Genomic DNA, 22352 nt, shown 5'->3' with positions numbered 1-22352 from the left:
TGCGCAGGTATGGGTACAAAGACATCATCCTTGAGTCTGACTGCATGAATATCATTTCTCGCCTCTCTAATGCTACCTTTTTTCTCTCTGATCTAGATTCTATCTTAGAAGATATCTTAGATGTTTGTTCTTTTTTCTCTTCCGTTTTTTGGTCTCATGTATAGCGTAGTGGGAACTTTGTAGCGCACCATTTAGCAAAATTGGTGCCTTTCGATGACGAGCAAGTCTGGATTAATCATTGTCCTAGAGATGTAACACCGTATGTACTAATGGACAATTTGTCTACTTCTTAATAAAGGTTCCCTCTCCTTTGCCTCAAAAAAAAAAAAAGTCAATATTAATTATTACTTAGCTAGAACAACTACAAGACATCACCATTACAACAACACTGTGCACATAATATCAACAGCTAACTACATGGCATCACCAAATATTAGCGTTCGGTGGCAACACCTTAATTAATCAATAAGTCAGCATATTAGTAGATGCTTAATTTTACAATTCGATTTTCGGTTTGGCTTGGATCCAATTAGGGTAAATCCGATCCAATTCGAAAATCCGAATTTTAAAAAAATCTCAATCCGATCCAATCCGATTTAAAGTTCAAATCCGATCCGAATTGATAATTTGGTTTGGATTTTGATTTTAATCCGAATTATGGACAGCCTAATGAGAATTGTGCACCCGAGTCGAATTAAAAATCCAATTGGGCAACCCCAGTACCATTCTCCCCACCAAACAAAAGACTACGTATATACGGTATACTCCAAATCTTCTTCTCACATTTTTCTCCCCAATTACAACTTTACAAGCAACCAACCCACCAATCCGTCTCTTTCTTCTGTGCGCCAAACAATGGGAGTCGCCGTTAACACCGCCGTCGACGATGCCGCAATCTCTCTCCTCCACCACCCCAACTCCGGCGAAGAAGCCCCCAAAAACATCCCAAAAGACTCCTTTCACTTCGCATACATCATCTACTTTACTCTCGGAACTGGGTTTTTACTCCCATGGAATGCCTTCATCACAGCCGTTGATTACTTTGACTACCTCTACCCTGATCAGAGCGTTGACCGCATCTTCGCCGTTGCTTACATGCTTACAGGACTTTTCTCTCTCCTAGTCATCATCTTCTCTTTGAGGAAATCTGATGCATTTGTACGGATCAATATGGGCTTGGGCCTCTTTGTTGTGGCCCTGTTTGTGGTGCCATTGATGGATGTGTTCTATATTAAGGGCCGAAGTGGGCTTTATGATGGGTTTTATGTGACTGTTGGTGTTTTGTGCTTAGCGGGCTTGGCTGATGCTTTGGTCCAAGGTGGGCTTATTGGGTCTGCCGGTGAGTTGCCGGAGAGATATATGCAGGCTGTTGTTGCTGGAACTGCTGCTTCAGGTTTGTGTTTTTTTTATTGACTTTTATGTTTTTTTGGGGTGCTTAAAGTTTTAATTTTTTTGGGTGTTTTGATGATTTGGGGATCAATTTGGAAATGGGATTTTGTTTGTTTTATGAATTATTACTTCATTTTTGTTTAATTTGATCATTTTATTGGTGGATTTGTTGAGAATTGAGAACTTTTTGGTTTGGAGTATAGTCTCAATATATCGATGATTTGACTTGGATGGATGAAATTGGAAATGTTTCCAAGTTTGAAGGATGAAATTGAATTGGGTATAAGTTTTGAGAGATGAATTTGGAAATGGGATTTTGTTTTTTTCATGAATAACTTCTCTTTTGTTTAATGCGGTTAATTTTGATCATTTTCTTGGTGGATTTGCTGAGAATTGAGAACTTTTTGGTTTGGAGTATAGTCTCAATGTATTGATGATTTGTATTAGGTTTGACTTTGATGGATGAAATTGGAAATGTTTCTTAGTTTGAAGGATGAAATTGGAATTGGGTATAAGTTTTGAGAGATGAAATTGGAAATGAATTGAGTTTGATTGACTCGTGAAGTTGTGATGTTTTGAGGGATGAGATTGGAAATGGTTAATTAACTTACCTTTCCAGGTATAGATTTTATGTGGATTTTCAGCTGTGTGGATTGTTTTGTTAAGAAATTTGTCTGCTAGTTTAGTATGATACTTGTTGCCAATTTAGGGTTGGGTCCTAGAATTTGATTGGATTTATGTTGTCAAAGTAATTGGAAGCTTTACTTTGGAAGAAGCATATAGATGAGGTTAAGAAATGCTGGTGCTGAATTTTGTTCCCATGCTCAATGCCTCTATCTTGGAATTTAGCTGAGTTTGTTTATAAGGAGCAATGGTTTTTGCAGTGTGAAGCAAATGATCAATTGAAATGGTGGTGATTGCTAGATGTTGCTTTAGATGGTTATAAAGTTATTTAGTTGTTTGTCGTTAGGCCTAAAATGTATGATCAGCATGTTAATATCATGTATTCATGTTTTAAGGTAAAAAACTAAAAATATTTAATTTTATCTTTAAAATTATATTTTGGCTCCATAGGCTATAAACATTGTTTGTGCATTGGCGTCACGAGCGAGCGGAATTGGATCGACTATGAGTGATTTGATGGTTTATCAACTTTTAAGAAATGGGAAGGGGAGGCATAGCCGCAAGGCACATGGCTGACAAGCTACATTGATGGATTTAAGTAATTAATTAGGAAAGCTAAGCTTGAATTCTGTAGAAATCCTTTAGAAATAGCATCGACATGAGTTGCAACTAGGATTTAGCATTCGTCTTTTGATGGTGACAAAAGTTCCCCAGTGCTGGACTAGTGGACTACTTAATCAGATTTAAGACATAAATCAACTTAATACATTGCATGCTTTCCAAAAATGGGCATTGTAGTGGAAGTCTATGCTCATATTAAATTCACCTGTGCTCTCTTTTCTGAATGATTGCTGAACTAAGTTGCATTTTCTTATTAACTGCAGGTGTTCTTGTTTCTTTTATTAGAATCTTTACAAAAGCAGTATATCCACAAGATATCGATGGTTTGAGGGACAGTGCAATCTTATACTTCATTTTCGGGATTGTACTTATGATCATCTGTGTCGTCTTTTATAATGTGGCACATAGACTTCCAGTGATCAAATACTACAATGAGCTTAAGTTGCAGGCTGTAAATGAGGCAAACAAAGAGAAGGATTCTTTGTCTGGTCCTGTTTGGGAAATTATGGGAAGAATCAAATGGCATGGAATTGGGATTATAGTCATATATGTTGTTACTCTTTCCATATTTCCAGGCTTCATTACTGAAGATGTCCATTCAACACTTCTTGGGGATTGGTACCCAATTCTCCTCATCACTGCCTACAATGTTTTTGATTTGGTGGGCAAGGCGACTACTTCTTTCTATCTCCTTGAAAATGAAAATGCTGCCATTGGTGCGTGTTTTGCTCGGTTGCTGTTTTATCCTCTCTTTTTGGGATGCTTGCATGGTCCTCAATTTTTTAGAACTGAGATTCCTGTGACAGTGCTGACATGTCTGTTGGGACTGACAAATGGCTATCTTACTAGTGTTCTGATGATTTTGGCTCCCAAAACTGTCCAACTTCATCACTCAGAAACAGCAGGGACTTTGGTCGTGCTGTTCTTAATAGTTGGCTTGGCTTCTGGCTCAATTGTTTCTTGGTTTTGGGTCATCTGATCCAATAGCATTTTGTTTTACCTGATGCTATGTAATCTGCTGGTATGTGTCAGCTTAAATTAAAATTTAGAGATCCATCGTCAACCCTTGTGCAGTTGGAAATGGAGGGGGCGAATGATCCTAGCTTATTTCATGCCTGATCTCATCACGATGGGGTAACTCAGGGATGTAATTGTTCAATTTGTAAAGCTCTGTAAGATATATTTCTTTACATTCTTAAAATTGTAACTTTTATTCAGTTCTGCATATTATGAAAATTATGTTCTTGTATAGTTGCCCGTCCTCACTGGCTCACTGTTTAATCCCTATTGTTGTTAGTATAGTAGAACTAGAACCTTCATATTTTCTTGTTCTGAAATGGCTCACTTGGCTAATTAAATATGAAGAATTTAATGTATCTAGCTCCATAAGAGATGATTGTAAACAAAAAAAAAAAACGCACATACTTTATGCCTAAAAGGTGATCCAAGGTTGTCATCTTAATTGCATGTTTGGCTCAATTACTGTTAACGGTCTGGACAATGTAAGTGCCAACTCAAATAACTCTTGAGATTCATGTGATGGTGCTGAATTGAATACGTATCGTACTCGTCTGTCTTGGTTTTGACTGCTGAAACCATCCAACATCAATACCAAGAAACTGCAGGTATTTTGATTATGGCTTTCTAATTTGTTTGTTTCCCCACTGGTTAAACAGTGCCTTAGTTTTGGATGGTTTGATCTGATAGCAATTTGTTCTGGTTTTTGTTTTCGATAACCTGCTGCACATCTCGGATTAAAACTCATTAACCTGCTGATATTCTAATTATTAAGATCAAAGTAACAAGGTTCAAATCTCTTTTTCCCTGTTCTTGACATAATGTTATTCCCAGTCTCCTCTTTTGTCAGATAATACTTCACCAAGTGATTCTGAAAGTAATCGACAGACGTGATGAAGCCAAGAAGGCGTCCCATGGGAGAAGGTAATCTGTTCCTAGAAGGTAACCCCTTCTCACGGTGTTGTGCTCATATGAAAAAAATTTACTATGAATTACAATAAATATACATTAGCATAATCTATACTCCGAAATTGAAGGACTAAATTTTTAGTTTTCTTGTAGTTGCCCCTCCAAAGGAGTCCAAACCACCAATAATTGGTTCATTTAAATATTTAAAGATAATTCTTTGCCGTCACCTCCTTGCATCACTAGTTTCTAAATCAGTCCATTAAAAAATATGTATATTTTCTATGACCAAATCTTAAGTAAACGTTATTCCATTTTTCTGTTTTTATTTTGGTTCATTCTTTTCAATAGATCTGCACCCCTTAATATTTCCATTCTTATAAAATCATTGAGTCCAAGTATTTTTTTGTATATTGTCAAGAAAATGGCAGGTAATGAAACCACAGTATCTCTTCTCCATCTCTCCGGAGACTCAGAGATCACCAACAAGAAGATCCCAAAAGACTCTTTTAACTTGGCATACATTATCTACTTCATCCTAGGAATAGGTTACCTTCTTCCATGGAACGCCTTCATCACGGCTGTCGATTACTTCCAGTATCTATATCCTGACCGTAGTGTTGACCGAACCTTTTCTGTAGTTTCTCAGCTGGTGATGCTCTTCAATGTCCTCCTCATCATCTTCTGTTTCCGAAAGTCCCATGCCTATGTCCGCGTCAATTTGGGCTTGGGACTTTTCTTGCTGGCCCTCTTGGTGGTTCCTCTTATGGATGTTTTCTATATTATGGGCCAAAGTGGGCTGTATATTGGGTATTATATCACTGTTGGGGCTGTTGGCCTCTCCGCCATGGCTAATGGCTTTGTCCAAGCTAGCCTTATTGGGTCTGCTGGAGAGTTGCCAGACCGCTATATGCAGGCTCTTTTTTCTGGTACTGGTGCCTCAGGTAACTTTGGCTTCTTTATTTTTGTTGCTCAGTTTTGGTTCTTTTTCATGTTGGTGGTGGCAGGTGCTTATAAGGTTTAAATTGGAAACGGGTATCATTTGACTTTAATTGGTATAAATTTGCATATATCTCTTTAGGTTTACTTGTTTCATCTCTAAGGATCTTTACTAAAGCCATTTACCCACAAGATACCCACGGCTTGAGGAGTAGTGCAATCCTGTACTTTGCCGTTGGAATCATCCTTATGATCATCTGTATCATCTTGTATAACATGGTGCGTAGACTTCCTGTTATCAAGTACTACAATGAGCTCAGAGCACAGGCTGCTGCAAGCGAGGAGAAACACGGTCAGGAAGGTTCTCTATCTGGTCCAGTTTGGGAAATAATGGTAAAAATCAAATGGTATGGAATTAGTATTGTCGTCATGTATGTTGTCACCCTATCTGTATTTCCAGGATTCATTACTGAAAATGTACATTCTGAGTTCCTTGGAAATTGGTTTGGCATTCTCCTCATCACCAGCTTCAATGTGTTTGATTTGGTCGGCAAGTCTATGACTGCTGTATATCCAGTACAAAATGGCAATGTTGCCATTGCTGCATGTTTTGCTAGGCTGTTGTTTTATCCGCTGTATTTGGGGTGCTTATATGGTCCTCAAGTCTTCCGAACAGAGATTCCTGTGACACTGCTGACTTTTCTTTTGGGGTTAACCAACGGTTATTTTACAAGTTGCATTATGATTTTGGTTCCCAAATCAGTCCAACTTCGGAATGCAGAAACAGCAGGGATTTTGATTGCTCTGTTCTTAATAGTTGGCTTGGCAGTTGGCTCAATTGTGTCTTGGTTTTGGGTCATCTGACCTGAAAAGTTGTGAAGCCTTGCCCTGAATTTGGTACAACCAACTGTAGTACATTTTCTCTGGAAGTTTGATATCATGCCTGATTTCTGATGAGAAATGCAGGATGAAAGAATTATGAGTAATTTGTAAAAATTTTGTGAGATGTTTTTTTACATGTTAACTTTCAGTTTAAAAGCCTCTCATTATTAGAAATTGTAATTTCAAATGTCTTAGATCTCTTTTGAAGTTTTGATCGTTTTTTCTTCTATATGGATTATAATTTACAATTACTATGTGATAGAATTTCGACTTTGTTAGGAACAGTTTGTTCTGAACTACTTATTACAAATATGTCTTGGGAGTGAAACAGCCACACTCTAGTAAGATTTTGTACTCCTTGTGCATTTTGCATTTTGCATTGAATTTTTTTGCTATTAGTTCATTAACTAAAATTGTATTTTTTTTACCATGACAGGATTTCAGAACATCCATTCTAGAAAGCTACTCGCGAGTTCTGGAGTGTTTGGCCTATAACATTGTAGCTGGCATGCATGATTTGTTACATTTTGATGACTCGAGCACACTGATAAGCTGTCCTCAACAGCTAATTCGAGTGCCATGGCTTGTTACATTTTGATGACTTGAGCACACTGACAAGCTGTCCTCAGCAGCTAATGCGAGTGCCATGGCTTGTTACATTTTAATAACTTGAGCACACTGACAAGCTGTCCTCAGCAGCTAATGCCAGTACCATGGCTCGCAAGGTTTCAACACTACACCCAGTGACTCCCTCGTGAACACCTTATGGATCAGAATATATAGTGCTCCAAGCTTCTCATCTTTACCATACAGCCCCAGGAAGTGGGGTACGGTAATGACTTAACTCTTTTTGTTAATTGTGAGATTAGCTATTTAAATACTACGGAGTAGTTTGTTTATTTGCTAGAGATAGTGATTATGTAAGATACTAAAAGTGAACCTTAGACAATATTCCGTACAATACTTAATAACAGGGCATTTTGTTAAATTTATCAACTTGAGAAATTTATGTGAGACTTATCCATAACCCCAGAGAGAAACACTACCAAAACTCTTTATGTAGCTGAATAATACATACTGATACTCTTTTTAAGATTTCCTACCGCAATTTAAAGGGCCTTGTTCGCTAACTTAGGCTGGGTAGACCTGTGAGAAGTTTCAGCCTAATTGGACCTTCTCCTTACCTACCTCAAAAAACTAAATAAATAAATTTATTAAGTTGGATTTTTAAATATCTTAACACACATTTATTTGTGACTCAAAAACTCAAAGCTAATTGAAAAGATGGAAGCCAAAGAAGAAGCTAATGTCTCTCTTCTCCACCACACCACACCTACAAACAATGGCAACGATGTCATAACCAATCATGACTCCTTCAATTTAGCCTATATAATCTACTTCATACTAGGAACAGGTATGCTACTCCCTTGGAACGCCTTCATCACAGCCGTAGACTACTTCAACTACCTCTACCCTGATCGTAGCATTGATCGAATATTTGCTGTAGTTTACCAGTCTGTGTCTCTTCTCTGTCTCCTCCTCATCATCTTCTGCTTCCGCAAGTTCCATGCCTATGTTCGTATCAACATCGGCTTGGGCCTCTTCTTAATAGCGCTCCTTGTGGTGCCTCTGATGGATTGGTTTTACATTAAGGGACAAAGTGGACGCTACGATGGATTTTACGTGACTGTTGGGGTTGTTGGCCTCTCCGGTGTCGCCAATGCGCTTGTTCAGGGTAGTATTATTGGTTCTGCTGCTGAGTTGCCGGACCGCTACATGCAGGCTGTTGTTGCTGGTACTTCTGCCTCAGGTAATGACAGCTTTCAGTTTTCAAGTATTGTGTGATTCAGAATTGTGGATTGCTTATCTTTTCATGTAAATCTTGTCGTTATATTATAATGATTTAATTGTGATATAATACTCACTCATACCAATTCTATTTGTAGGCCCTAAAAAATCATTAGAGGTTGTCACTTGTCAGTTTGTTGCTCTACACCATACACTAATTAATGCTCGCTTATCTTTTTTTTTTTTTTCTTCTTTTTGAATGGATGCTTGTTTGTGTTTTTTTTTTTGTTCTTCATACGTTTATTTTATTTACTATTTTTTTTAATGTCCTTACAAAAGATTTCAAATAGAATGAACAAAAAAAAAAAAAAACAGAGAGGGTATTGCATTTAGGCTATGTAGCAGCCTACATATACGAGTTTATTGACAAATGCTGTTCTTCCATCAGGCATTATCGTACCCTTCACGAAGTCGCGCACACACTGGTGAACGCACTATGTTAGAAGCTCCTAGATGCATCTAATAATAATGTTTTACAAGCTTAATTTTAAGTCTAACAATATGTAGGATATAAACTAGTCCCAAATCTAAAAAAAATAGTTTTCAAACTTTTTTTTTCCTCCATTTGATCCCTTACAACTGAAAGTTGAGAGCAGTAGAAGATCAAGGAGGAAGGTGAGGCATAATAAGGAATCTATTCTTACAAAAGAAAAATGTTAATTATTGGGAGAAATTATTTGAATTTAATCTAGAGCAATTTTTTTTAGGAAATTTTCACATTTGCTACCACCTAAAACGCCTCGCTTCAGATTTGCTACCTATTTAATTTTTTTTTTCCTTTGCTACCACCTAAATCAGACTTTGTTAAAAATCACTACCACTTAACGGAATCCGTAAGGATTTCCGTTAAGTTTATCTAAAAAAAAAAAGAAAAATTAAAAAGATTTTTAAAAAATTTTAAAAAAAATTAAAAAAAAAAAACAGCAACCCTCTCCCCTAATCTGCCACCCTCTCCCTCCCCTAATCTGCCACCCTCCCCCCTTCCGGCGGCCGGCGACCTCACCCCCTCCCTTTTCCCAACCCAAAATTGACAATCCTAAGCCGACACCCCCATACCCAGACCACCACCGCCATCGTAACCCCCAAAACCCATACCAACACCACCGTAACCCCCTTTCCCCTTCCCTCCACCGGAAATCGGCCCCCTCCCCTGATTCCCCCACCGAAATCGACCCCCCTCCCCTTCCCCTACCCTTTTCGGCCATCCCTGACCCTAAACCACCACAACCGAAACTCTAATATTCGTTTAGGGTGGTTTTGGGGCGGTGGTTTAGGGTTAGGGACGGCTGAAAAGGGTAGGGGAAGGGGAGGGGATCGATTTCGGTGGGGGAATCAGGGGAGGGGGGCCGATTTCCGGTGGAGGGAAGGGGAAAGGGAGTGGTTTTCGTTCGGGGTGGGGGTCGGAGCTCAAGAACGGGAAAGGGAAAGGGGGGATTGGATGCGCATAGGGTGGAGGAAAGGGAGGGGGTGGGTTGGCGCGGTGGCGCCGGCAGGGGGAGGGGGGAGGTGAGGGGTGGCAGTGAGGAGGGGTGGCTGCAAGGTGGTTGGAGGGGTGGCTAAACGGTGGAGTGAGCCCACTAATGAAAATAGTAACAGAATAAGGCATGTGGTAGTGATTTTTAACAAACTCTGTTTTAGGTGGTAGTAAAATAAAAAAAAATAATTTAACAGGTAGCAAATGTGAAGCGTGGTGTTTTTAGTGGTAGCAAATGTGAATTTTTTTTTTTTTTTATGCCTTTGAACTTAAATGGGAATATTAAGCTTTTCTGGAAAGAAAAATTAAAATGCATTTTTTCCAACTAAAGATAGCCTCTAATTATGTGGATGGAAAGAACATATGCTCTCTAGCATTTTTTTTGTGGTTTTCCTTTAAATGTTACAGTAGAAGTTCGAGTAGGAGTTTTAACGTCGTCTTATACATATGTTTTATTGACTGTAGGTGTCCTCGTTTCGTTCATGAGAATCTTTACCAAAGCCGTATATCCCCAAGGCAGCGACGATGGATTAAGAAACAGTGCCATCCTTTACTTCATCGTCGCAATTTTGTTTATGATAATGTGTTTTACCTTATACAATGTGGTAAGTAGACTTCCTGTTATCAAACACCACAAGAAGAAGCTTCAAAATGAGCTGAAACTCATTCAGGAGGAATCTTCTTTGTCTACCCCCATTTGGGAAATCATACAGAAAATCAGATGGTATGGTTTCGGGATCACCCTCATCTATACTGTCACTATGTCGATTTTTCCAGGGTCTGTTACTGAAGACGTGCATTCGACAGTTCTTGGGGATTGGTACGCGATTTTGTTAATCACTTGTTTCAATGTTTTCGACTTGATTGGCAAATCTTTGACTGCTGTCTATCTTCTTGACAACGCAAACATTGCCTTGGGTGCAAGCTTCACGCGACTGTTGTTTTATCCACTGTACTTGGGATGTTTACATGGTCCTCAGTTCTTCCGAACTGAGATACCTGTAATAAGCTTGACATCGTTGTTGGGGCTTACTACTGGATACTTTGCGAGCGTGCTCTTGATTTTGACTCCCAAAATGGTACAGCCTCATCATTCTGAAACAGCTGGGATTTTGGTTGTGGTGTTATTGATTCTCGGCTTAGCTATTGGCTCAATATTTTCTTGGTTTTGGGTTATTTGATACAACAAGTAGTACAACATTCAAAATTAAAGGTAATAAGGGCTCTTTTTTTTGTGTAATTTTATGTACATAATCAATGTTTGTTATGATGCAGAGTAATAAATGTATATATGTAGTATATAGTTGTATACCTTCACTTTCTGAAATTAGTTGTCACTTATCTAGCTAATACGGATACTTCAAATTACACTTTGTTCGGACAATACAAAGAACAACAAGAGTTTTACACCAAGAGTTGTATATTTAAAAAAGATTTTTCACTTGTATAAATGTAGTAACAACAATTACAATTTACATTACATCAATTGCTGATAAATGTATGCAAGTGTGCTATGGAAATTATAAAATGAGCTTCACGAAAAAGATGGAAACTCATACACTGGGATTAGCTCTCAAAAATTTGAGCTAATCTCTTAACATATGATTTACAATATCATCAAATAGTATGTATATATATCTACAAATTAAAATGAAGTGTATGTATATATCCATCAGGCTCTAAGTTTACCACACATGAATAAAATTTTCGTGTGATAAAGCACGAGGCATGGAGCGAGATGAGCTTCTTTCTGAGAACTCGTGTAGAATGCTGATGAGCGAGCTGATCTTCTTGCTAATCCTTGAAGTTCCCCCGGCGTAAAGGGAGTACAAAGCTCCCATTAGAGAAGTGTTCATCACTAAAATTTCGACCACTTCTCTCCCACAATTTATACACATTGCAAGCAACAATGACACACAATTCTCCTTTCCAAGTTTGGAAGAATCGGAATAAGGTGAGCACATTAACCTTATGACAGCATCTAAGGCCTTTGCGCGAAAGATTGCCCTAGCTCCTCCATGGGGCTTTTCAGCCAAAGATGTAAGCACTGCCAAGAAATCAACTATAAGATCATCACTAATTTCCATAGAGCCTACAAGGCTCACCAGAAGAGGGACAAGTTTAGCCTCGAGCACCTTATAATGGTTGCTAGGGAGCATTAGGAGGCTAAAAATGGAGACTAAGGCGTTCTTCCTGCCTTGATCACCACCATTTCGGATCAATTCCACTAAAGAAGGAATTGCATCCGGGTTGTTTCCAATCAATCCTCGGTATTCTTCAACCGAGGATAGATAAAACAAGGTGGCAGCGGCGTGCTGCCTAGCCTCCATCTTAATCCCATTCTTAAGCACCCTAACGACCAAAATCAAGCCCCTATCGTTAACAATGACGGGCTTGATTTCAGGGTGCTTAGAGAGATTCAACAAGGCTCCCATGGAATTCTCTTGGGCAGTTGAATCTTTAGATAAAAGTAGATTCAACAAGTACGAAATCGCCCCGGATTCCATGAAGCATACCCTGTTGAATGCACTCCTTTTAGTAAGTAGCCTAATCTCATAGGCTGCCTTACTTTTCTCTCCTATTGTTCCCATTGCTAGCTTTAGTGACAAAAAATCAGCCACCATTTTAGTAGCTTCCTCCATAGCTAAAATCGCCACGTCGTTAGCGCTACTCTTCTTGCTTGCACCCTTATCTTTATGAAAGGGGAAAGTTTCTCCATTTGCTAAACAATATTTCTTGATGACTTCCTTAAGAGCCAAGTTAGGCACCAAATCTAAGTTTTGAACCCTTTGACCCGTTTTCGGGCAAACCGGGTTGCTTGCTTTGAACCACTTCACAATGTTGACCCTATCATAAGTTTGACCCGTTGAGATCGTAACCGGATCCTCCATGATCTCTAGTGATATTGGGCACTTGAGATCATCCGGGTTCAAGCAATCAATGTTGTATTCAAATTTTGTGCTCTCAACTCTTCTAGCATCAAAATTAATGTGATCAAAGAACACACAACGGCAATACACCATAAGACCCATCAACCTAGCAGCTGGCCCCGACCCAAACCTGATTTCCTCTTCGAGAAACTTGACTTGGTCATTACACTCTGCCCAGTTCTTGATACCCAAGTAATCCAAAACCCACCTAAGCTCACTCGGGTCGGGTATGACCCGACCCTCAAACCGGTATAATGCCGATTTTACCAGATTTGAAGCCCAAACATCTTCTCTTTGGGCCTCAAAGTGGGCCTCCTTAACTTTCTGGATCAAAAACAACCCCAACTCCTTCACTTCATCATCACAAGCACCAACAACGTCCAAGGGGAGATCATCCAAGGAAGCAGCCACAGCCTCGAAAACAGCCCGAAAGTGCCGCCCTACGGACTTCGACTTCATGAGCATCCACACACGCGCGTCTTGGCGCGTGCAGTCTTGTAACAGAAATTCAAGCTTCTGAAGAGCCACGTGGAGGGCCAACAAAGGCAAAATGACTAATTTGCCCATCATATCAAACCCTCCAGCATCTCTTACTCCTTGTAAAAAAAGCTGCAGGACTTGGATCAAGCGAAGGGCATTCTTGACATTTCGCTTATTAGAGGTGAACGTAAAACCATGAGAAGGTTTAAAGTTGGAGATTTTTTTGGATAGAGAAAGAAAAGAGTTGACAAGGGTAGTTTGGGAAATTGACTCGCACGGTTTTACCGCCGGAAAATACAATGTCCGGCGAGTAGACTCATTTGTGTTATATATCATTTAAGAGGGTTGTATTGTTCAGTGGTGCAACCGTTGTATACGATAAATTTAAAAGGGTTGTATTGTTGTATATGATAATTGATAAATCCTAGAATTTTTGTGATTGGATATTTGGATAGAATGAAAAGGACGTTTGGGAGTTGAGGCAAATTTATAACCCTAGGAGTTAGATTTATGAGATGGCGATCGAGAGACACGTGTTGGTGTATGATTAGTCGATGCGAGTTCGAAGAGAGTGCCGGGCACGTGGGGGTGGAGGAGAGAGAGTGGGGGTAAGAAGGGAGGAACTTACTTGAGTTGTACGTGCATGGTGATGGGCTTACGTGAAGGGCGCAGCCGACAAATTTGTGAGAGTTAGCTATTGATTCAGGGGAAATTAATACTGTCTTTCTTCAAATTTAAGAAATTTATCAAAGATTATGCCAATCTATTTGGCAGGACGGTTCCTCACATTTTATGGGCCCTAGGCAAAATCATAAATAAGGGCCCTTAAAAAAAACAAAAAAAAAACGCATTCTAAAATAATGTAACAATTTGTCTCTAGTACAATATATACAATATACTTCATACTCCATATCACTCCGTTATATTACACTTAGCTATTAATCTAGACATAGTTTTGTGTACTACGGAGTAAATAAGAACAATGTTTCATTGTAACTATGATCTACTGCTATACTACGTAGTATATTTTAAGAGTATCAACAATTGAAATATTTTTCAATTACATAGATTTAAAATAAAGTTGAATACTTGATCATAAGTTTGTTAATTTAAAAGTTAAAACTACAGTATCTAAATTAAACATTAATTTCCAATAATTATCCATGGATAAAAACAAAGAAAGGAGAGAGAAACTTTATCTGAATGTGAAAGAGAATAAACACAATTAGTGGACACAAATACAGGCAAACAACTCAATGAGATGATTAAATAAATGATTTTGTTATTTTCATTCATAGTAGGATAATTAAAATGTAAGAGTATAATTGAAGCTAATGACTGGTGTAGTCTTTTACGAATAATATTTTACGTGCTTATTAACATTCCCATAATTTCATTTACACTACCAAAATATTTGGGGAATTGATAAGAGTGAAAGGTAAGACCCATTAATTTACTTGGTGGGAAATGAAGTTTTTTACTTGTATTTAATGCTGAGAGAATGGGATAGTGGGAATTGCAACAATTTTGAAGTGAAGCGAACGGCGAAGGATTAAAGAGTGTTGTCTTTTTTTTTTTTTTTTTTTTTTTTTTTTTTATGAAAGCTGAGGTAATATATTATTTTGGGCCCCCATTGGCCATGGCACTCCCCGCCTACCCTCAGGGCCGGGGCTGCTATTTGGAGAAACCAAGTACGAGTATATGTTACGACTTACGAGCAATTTGGTATAGACTTACAGTGAAGACGTGTTTTATTCATTTTGTTTTCACTTATTAAAAACAAAATCTTAACTTTAATTTAGATTATGTATGTATAGATTAATTATTTGTTTAAGTTCATATAAGACAATGTCAAGATCATTTAAGCTTTGATAGAGCAAGGTTAATAAAAGATACTTCGTATTAAGGTTCAACTTATTACAACTAAAAAGTAATATATCTTACTATGAGTTAATAAAAATTTATTTAAAGTTAATAAAATGTGAAAATCATATACCACATCCGTTTTTTTTTTAATTGACACATTTTTCTTTTCACGCTTGTCAATGTACTATTTTAACTCTTAATTTTTTTAATTTCGACATTAAAAATTATAAGAAGTGGATTTTTATAAAATATACATTGAGACGGTTTTAACAAGATTCTATTTGACTATAGTTTATCATAACTATAAATCACAAAACCTAGTCAAATTGTAGTTAGTGAATAGTGTAAAAGTCAAATGGTGTCAACTAAAAAAACGGAGGAAGTAATTAGATTGTACGCACTTAGCACTCTAACCTAATAATTCTACTTTTCGTTTGAACAAAAATAGACTAGATTAAGAACATTATAACATGGCTTGTAAATATGTATGATGAGGTTCGGAAATTTCTTGTAAAATAAATTAATAATGAAGAGTGGCAAGAAAATAATGGGGGCATCGGCATGATGCACGGAGTATACAGGTTGGAGCAACATGGTATATAAATACAAGTATATAATAATGTAAGTACCTATTGTAATATTATTGTGACTTGTGAGCAGCTGATAATATCATAATAATGTAAGTAATAAGGTTTGACTTCAATTGTTTAGAATTTAGAGCAGACAAAATTGGAACAAAAGCGTGTTGTTTCTTGTAATTTTAGATCCAACATTTTAATTAAGTTTATAGTATACATAATTACATACCCTTTCAATTTATAGAATGGGCATGTTTGCTTGGTTATTAAGTTTGAGATGTCTAGTTTAGGTTTTACTTTGTATCTTGTGTTGTTTTTAATTTAATTGTCTGTTTAATATTGAATTTAATTTAATTTGTCTGTTTAGTATTGTATTTAATGTTCATTTTGGTTGTTTGAATGTTTACCATTTTCAATTCATTCATAATGGAATGAATGAAGCCTCATTTTAATAGAAAAGTGTACATAGCTTCATAATGAGTTAGAAATTCATCATCTCATAGTTGCAAGCAACAATTGCTACACATTTGAATCAAACTCACTGTGAAGACGAATTTATAAATCTATTGGTAGATTTGTTATAACATATATAATCTCAGGGAATACTGAAGGAAATGTGTCCTCGACTTTAGTGCAATTACTTAATATAATTATGGATCGTATTATGGAGATAGTAGTTCGTTTACTTGGGTCGTCTATACGTCTTGCTAGAGAATGCTATAGAACTTTGGGTTAGTAAATAACAAACCCGAATCCCGCCTAAACGGATCCTACAAGGTCACACATTAGGATTGGATCAATAAAGAAACCCGAAGCCCAAAGTGGGCTTAGGGTGACCGGCCAATAGGGAAAGAGGAGAGAAAACCCTAACCTAATTAATAATAATATGATTATATATTAATTAGTTAGGGATAATTAAAAACATACAGTATTGTAGGGAATATTTCAAGCGTTAATCCCCTTGCTTGAACCCCACTGTGATCATACACTAAAGTACGGTGGCGTCCAAAAGGGAAGAAGATAGAGCAAAAGAGTCGCCAACAAGTTTTAGGAACTTGTAAACCGTTCACAGGATGAAGGTTACACCCTTTAACGATCCAAGAGATCGTCAACTCCATAAGGTCTTGAACCAAATAAGGGTTCGGGGATGAAGGTACAAATCCAACCTAAAAGAGATTGAACCTGCCCTAATAATAGGCCTCTACTTTATTCTGATCGTATTCATGTGCGCTTTCTGACTAACATGCAATCAATAGTATTAACCCTAAAACTGTTTATCTATGTTGGTTGAATATAATGCACAAATAAACTATTATTGGCGATCACTTGAAATTATAATCACATTAACCCTAACAAGAATATTAAATATCTTATTAAGCGTGATTGCAAGTACAAATTCCCTTTAAACATGCATAAAAGGTGTGATCAAGCAATAACAATAAAATAATATCAAGCAACATAATAAATAATCAAAACAATAATTATAATTATCATAACAACAATCATATTAATAATAATAATAATAATTATAGCAATAATAAAATTATAATCATAATCAAAACAATTATAAAAATAATCATAAATCATTTTAAAGCATAATAAAAATAGCAAGATCCTAGGCATGATACTAACAAGATTAATAACAAACTCTAGCATGTCACAAACGATAAAAATCAAATCTTTAACCCTAACATGATACTAACAATCATAAATATTAGGAAGAACATGGGAAGCATCGTAACAATTATATTTAATATTAAAATTACCCTAGACATGATACTAGGAATATCATAATAACAATCTAAGCATGATTTCTACATCATAATATCAATAAAAACCATTAAAGTACTTACTTTGATGTCTCGTACCTCTTTCTAATAACAAAATACACGCGTTAGTAATTTCAAGGAAAATAATAAACAAACAATTAAATTAAATAATTAAAAGAGATTTGGGACCAAACCCTCATAAATTAAACCTTTCACGTCTAGGGCGAAGGCAACTTCGAATATGGCTAGGTGTTTCTAGATCCAATGAATGCGGAATTTTGTATTTGAAAAGCAAGTTTAGAAAAAGAGAAGAGAGATGGTGAATGATTAGAGAATGAAAGAATTGATGATTGCGAATGAAAACTGGTTGTAGGTGAATGAAAACGGAGTTTTTACGACGTTATTTATAGAGAAAATCAGCCAAAAAGATAAAATTAAAAAAACAGAGTCTTGGCGCACAGAAAAACGAACCAGCGCCAGGCGCTACAGCTGGCGTTTGGCGCTGATCCCAGAAATTTACGCGTTTTCTAAAATCAGATAAAAATTGTCGTACAGGAAGATAAAATCGTATTTTTCTTCAAAAATGCTCTTTGATTTTAATTAAAACTCTGAAAAGTCAACAAAAGTCAATTTATCAATGCTAGCTGAATTAGGAATGAAAATAACCTTCTAGAAAATCTAGAAGACTAAAACCATTCCTAATTTCATTAGGAATGATAAATCATATTAGGCCCTCCCCTAGATCATTGGGTCGTATATAAGGCTCAAACCGGGCCTAGTTTGGTAAATTGGCCATAACTTCCTCAATATTCATCGAAATTGGGCTTATAATATATCGTTGGAAAGCTCTTGTCAAGCCCCATCCAACTACACTACTATTGGACCCATATCATGGACCAACCAAACTGGAATGGCTGTTTTCTTAAAATAAGTTTTCCAAGAAAGAAGAGAAAAGAAATTTAAACTATCCGCAACACTAGACTTTCCACACTTTCACTTCATTCGATTATGATTCGACGTGAAAGGTATTCATCACTGGGTTTGGTTTTGGGGAGACACGAATGGGTGTCTACAAGTATTCAGTTTTCTGAAAAACAACGTAAGTTTTCTCTTAATATTTTCTCTCTAAAATTGGTTCTCAACTCCAAGAAAGGTGAAAGGTTTTTCCCGTCCAACTAGCATTGGTGGAGTGTTGATTCAATCCGGTGGACCAAATAGAGGAGTTGCAATTGAGGCTCTTTATCTTCGGTAGAGAAGAAGATTGCTAAGAGGATTCACGCTTCAAAGGTTAATTCTAAACTATTATGTGATCTTTATTTGTATATGCATGAGATCCTGTTTAGGTGCGTATGAATATGATTCACGAAATTCCGCTTAGAGTACCTAAAACCCTACAGTGGTATCAGTTAGCCCCTTGCATATAATTTACTGGTCACAATAATATGATTATTTTGATGTGTGAATTAGGCTAATTTTAATTTGATTACGGGGAGGAATTGAATTATGGATTAAAATAACCTTATTAGAATATGATTTTAATTGATTGGAATTGATTAAATTGTGAATTTAATTACTCAATAGCCTCTAACCATATTTTTTTAAGAACCCTAAAGCCCCAAAATTTCGAATTTGATGGTTATGAACCCTAATTTTCGATTTTAATTGTTAAATTCATATAATATAATCTATTTTTCATATTTAAAATTGTTTAGATATAATTAATTAATTCATGTAAAATTGGTTTTATATGAATTGGGAATTATTTTATGAAAATCCCTAAATTAATTAAAATGGAGATTTTGATTAATTTTTTATGAAATTATGCATAAAGGAGTTTGTGTTTAATTATAATTAGATCACCAAAATTAATTTTGCAAAAATTGTGAAATTAACTTAACTCAAACAACAACAACAACAACAACAACAACAACAACAACAACAAATATTAAATTAAAGCTTGAAGGGAGCAGCCACGCCTGGGTGACAGAACAGCCACGGTGGCTGCTCCGGTGGTCGGAAAGGGCGGAGGGGTAGCGCCAGGTGGTCGGTGAGGGCAAGAGCAGAGTTGAACCTGCAACTGTTGCACGGTTTCAGCTCTGCTCGAGCTGATAGGCGTGCAAGGCAGCAGCCTGGTGCGCCGTTTGTGGCTGGGCGGTTGCCTGGCTGCGGCGGCCAGCTGCTGCGGTGGCTGGGCTCCGGCCTGGCTGCTGCAGTGGCTAGGCAGTAGCTCAGTCACGCAGCCCTGTTTTTCATTTTTTAAAAAAAAATTTGATAAATAAAATAAAAATAAAAAAATTCTGATTTATTTATTTTTTGATAATATTGAAAAACTGATTTTAAGGGATATTGAGCAATTCCAATTAAGTTTGTTTTGAATTGATTATAAGATAATTACATAATTTGATTTTTTAATCTAATTAAAATTAGTTGGTTAGCTTAATTTAGGATAAAATCTTTTAGGTGGTTAGGATTTCAGTTTATCAAATATGATTTATATTCTAGGATTTCCTAATTAATTGATTTATCCACTTGACATAATTAAGAATATCTTATATTTTAATTATTGGCAAGTATAATATGTGGTATTATTATGTGGCATTTTTATATATATGATATATTATTGCTATAAATGACTAGTATGGCCCTAGATTTAAATTATAAATACGATCTGCGTATCGTTATGTATTTTTGTAATTTAAATATGATCTGCGTATCATTAAGTATTTTTGTAATTTTATTTAATTAGGAATTAGTTTAATTATTTAAATTATTAATTAATCCAAAGAAGAGCCCAGATGAGAAGGACCATGATGAAGGTGGATGGAGATCCATGAAGAGTCCAAGGAGGTGCCCATTCAAGCTTAGTTCTTAGGATTAGGGGCCATACTAGCTCATATTTAATTTTGCATTTTATTATTATTCTTAAAATGCTTATAAGTTTATTGTATGTATGTTATCAATGTGCTAGAGTTCACTAATTAATAACGACATAATAAACTTAGGTCCCGCAAATATTGAGGTTTGCTTTTCCAAATATAAAGTACTTATTAACCCTTAATTAATAGTAATAGGTCATGCCTCCGCATGGTATTGTTATTAATTTTGGGAGGTAAGGTGAAATTGCTAATTTTGCACACTTAATTTGGTTAACCTCAACAAAATCATCAAAAGCGTTTTGGATTTTGAAGCAAAGGGACGGTTAAGCATGAGATGTTTTTATGTCTAACCAAGAATTACAAATGTTGTAATTAGTAAAGAGTTTACTTACCTTGAAAATGTAATTTTAAGAAAAGGCCTCCGTCTGCTTAACCTTGCATGTTGATAGGATCTTGGAATCACTTATTCAAATAGGGACATTAAAATTGAATAGAGTTCTAAGTAACCTAGAAACTATTGCATGTTTTAGGTGCTTTTATAAACATAAAATTGAACTTTGCCTTTTCCTGTCTGTAGATATCATGACTAATAACAACAACAACTCGATTTTTAGCGTTCGTCCCTTCCTTGAGAAGGATAGGCTGAACGGAGAAAACTTCATCACTTGGGAAAGGACCCTAAGACTTCTTTTAAAGTCGGAGGGTAAAGAGGATGTCTTAGAAAACCCACTTCCAGTAGTGACTAATGAATCATCTGATGTTGATAAACGTCGTGCTAAGCAGGCTAATGATAGGTCTACTCTAATCACTTGCTTCATGGTGGCGGCTATGGAACCGGACCTCCAAAGAAGGTTTGAGACCAAAGATGCTTACACCATTATGCAAGAGCTTAAGGCCATGTTTCAGAAACAAGCTAGGATTGAGAGATATGAGATCAATAAGGAGATTTTGGAATGCAAGATGGAAAATGGTGAATCTGTTCACCAACATGCTTTCAAAATGATGGGTCTTTTTGAAAGCATGGAACGTCTTGGATTCCCTTATAGCCAACAGTTGGCTACTGATATCATTCTCCATTCATTGCCTGACAGCTTTAATCAGTTCAGGATGACTTTCAACATGAATGAGTCTGAAAAGACTTTGACTCAATTGCATGGGATGCTTGTCAATGCTGAAAGGAACATTCCCAAAGAACCAAAGAAAGAGGTTTTGATGGTTCAAAAGGGAAAAGGTTTCAAAAAGAAGGGGGCAGACAAGAAAAACAAAGGCAAGCAAGTTGTCAAAAATTCTGAAAAGCCTAAGAAGACCGCTAAACCAAAAGTTGCTGCGGAAAGCAAATGTTTCTACTGTGAAAAGATAGGTCACTGGAAAAGAAACTGCCCCAAGTACTTGGAGGATAAGAAGTTAGGTGCTTCTACTTCAGGTATTTATGTTATAGAAGTTAATTTGACTTCTACTTCTTTATGGGTATTTGATACCGGCTGTGGTTCTCACATAGTTAATGATGTGCAGGGACTAAAAAGAAGTAGAAAACTAGCAAAAGGCGAGGTGGAGCTTCGCGTCGGAAATGGAGCAAGAGTTGCTGCACTTGCCGTCGGAAGTTATAGTCTGCATTTACCGTCTGGATTAATTTTAGAACTTAATAATTGTTATTTCATTCCGTCAATTACTAAGAACATTATTTCTGTTTCTGTTTTGGATAATGAAGGTTTTTGTTTTGAGATTAAGAACAAATGTTGTTCCATTTCTTACAATAACATGTTCTATGCTAGTGCAAAATTGATTAATGGCTTATATGTACTTGATAGAACAGTACAAGTCTATAACATAAATAGCAAGAAAAAAAAGTCGGACGATTTAAACCCAACATATCTATGGCATTGCCTGATGGGTCATATAAACCAAAAGCGCATCCAAAAGTTACAAAATATTGAATCCTTACATCATTCGATTATGAATCATTTGATGTATGTGAATCATGCTTATTGGGGAAAATGACAAAGTCACCTTTTACTGGAAAGGGTGAAAGAGCCAATGATCTCTTGGCACTTATACATACAGATGTTTGTGGGCCTATGAGTTCAAAGGCAAGAGGTGGGTTTAGTTACTTCATCACTTTTACTAATGATTTAAGTCGATATGGGTATATCTAC

General features: G+C 36.6%; 4 protein-coding genes across 4 annotated transcripts; 3 read left to right on the top strand and 1 right to left on the bottom strand.

Annotated features, from left to right (window-relative positions):
- Positions 1–716: 716 nt before the first annotated feature.
- On the top strand, positions 717–3885 carry LOC110694141 (equilibrative nucleotide transporter 1-like). Its single transcript, XM_021871308.1, has 2 exons — positions 717–1393; positions 2898–3885. Exons 1-2 carry the CDS (start codon positions 856–858, stop codon positions 3611–3613), a joined length of 1254 nt encoding a protein of 417 aa, XP_021727000.1. The 5' UTR covers positions 717–855; the 3' UTR covers positions 3614–3885.
- Positions 3886–4740: 855 nt separating this feature from the next.
- LOC110694139 (equilibrative nucleotide transporter 1-like) lies at positions 4741–6384 on the top strand. Its single transcript, XM_021871306.1, has 2 exons — positions 4741–5501; positions 5639–6384. The coding sequence occupies exons 1-2, from the start codon at positions 4829–4831 to the stop codon at positions 6358–6360; spliced, it is 1395 nt and encodes a 464-aa protein (XP_021726998.1). The 5' UTR covers positions 4741–4828; the 3' UTR covers positions 6361–6384.
- A 1249-nt stretch (positions 6385–7633) lies between these two features.
- LOC110694140 (equilibrative nucleotide transporter 1-like) lies at positions 7634–11120 on the top strand. Its single transcript, XM_021871307.1, has 2 exons — positions 7634–8188; positions 10166–11120. The coding sequence occupies exons 1-2, from the start codon at positions 7663–7665 to the stop codon at positions 10879–10881; spliced, it is 1242 nt and encodes a 413-aa protein (XP_021726999.1). The 5' UTR covers positions 7634–7662; the 3' UTR covers positions 10882–11120.
- Positions 11121–11254: 134 nt separating this feature from the next.
- On the bottom strand, positions 11255–13591 carry LOC110694138 (U-box domain-containing protein 19-like). The gene has a single exon (XM_021871305.1). The coding sequence runs from the start codon at positions 13444–13446 to the stop codon at positions 11386–11388; it is 2061 nt and encodes a 686-aa protein (XP_021726997.1). The 5' UTR covers positions 13447–13591; the 3' UTR covers positions 11255–11385.
- Between the last annotated feature and the right edge of the window lie 8761 nt (positions 13592–22352).

The sequence above is a fragment of the Chenopodium quinoa genome, unplaced genomic scaffold (assembly GCF_001683475.1).
Source record: "Chenopodium quinoa cultivar QQ74 unplaced genomic scaffold, ASM168347v1, whole genome shotgun sequence".
Classification (NCBI taxonomy): Eukaryota; Viridiplantae; Streptophyta; class Magnoliopsida; order Caryophyllales; family Amaranthaceae; genus Chenopodium; species Chenopodium quinoa.
The sequence above is the reverse complement of the archived record's forward strand: the minus strand, read 5'-3'. Positions and strand labels throughout refer to the sequence as shown.

What these genes read in the sequence shown, in the direction of transcription:
- LOC110694138 (XM_021871305.1), bottom strand. Translation starts at nt 13,446, where the DNA reads ATGATATATAACACAAATGAGTCTACTCGCCGGACATTGTATTTTCCG.
- LOC110694139 (XM_021871306.1), top strand. Translation starts at nt 4,829, where the DNA reads ATGTATATTTTCTATGACCAAATCTTAAGTAAACGTTATTCCATTTTT. An exon ending in TTCTGGTACTGGTGCCTCAG is followed by an intron (nt 5,502 to 5,638) that starts GTAACTTTGGCT and finishes ATATCTCTTTAG; the next exon opens with GTTTACTTGTTTCATCTCTA.
- LOC110694141 (XM_021871308.1), top strand. Translation starts at nt 856, where the DNA reads ATGGGAGTCGCCGTTAACACCGCCGTCGACGATGCCGCAATCTCTCTC. An exon ending in TGCTGGAACTGCTGCTTCAG is followed by an intron (nt 1,394 to 2,897) that starts GTTTGTGTTTTT and finishes TATTAACTGCAG; the next exon opens with GTGTTCTTGTTTCTTTTATT.
- LOC110694140 (XM_021871307.1), top strand. Translation starts at nt 7,663, where the DNA reads ATGGAAGCCAAAGAAGAAGCTAATGTCTCTCTTCTCCACCACACCACA. An exon ending in TGCTGGTACTTCTGCCTCAG is followed by an intron (nt 8,189 to 10,165) that starts GTAATGACAGCT and finishes TATTGACTGTAG; the next exon opens with GTGTCCTCGTTTCGTTCATG.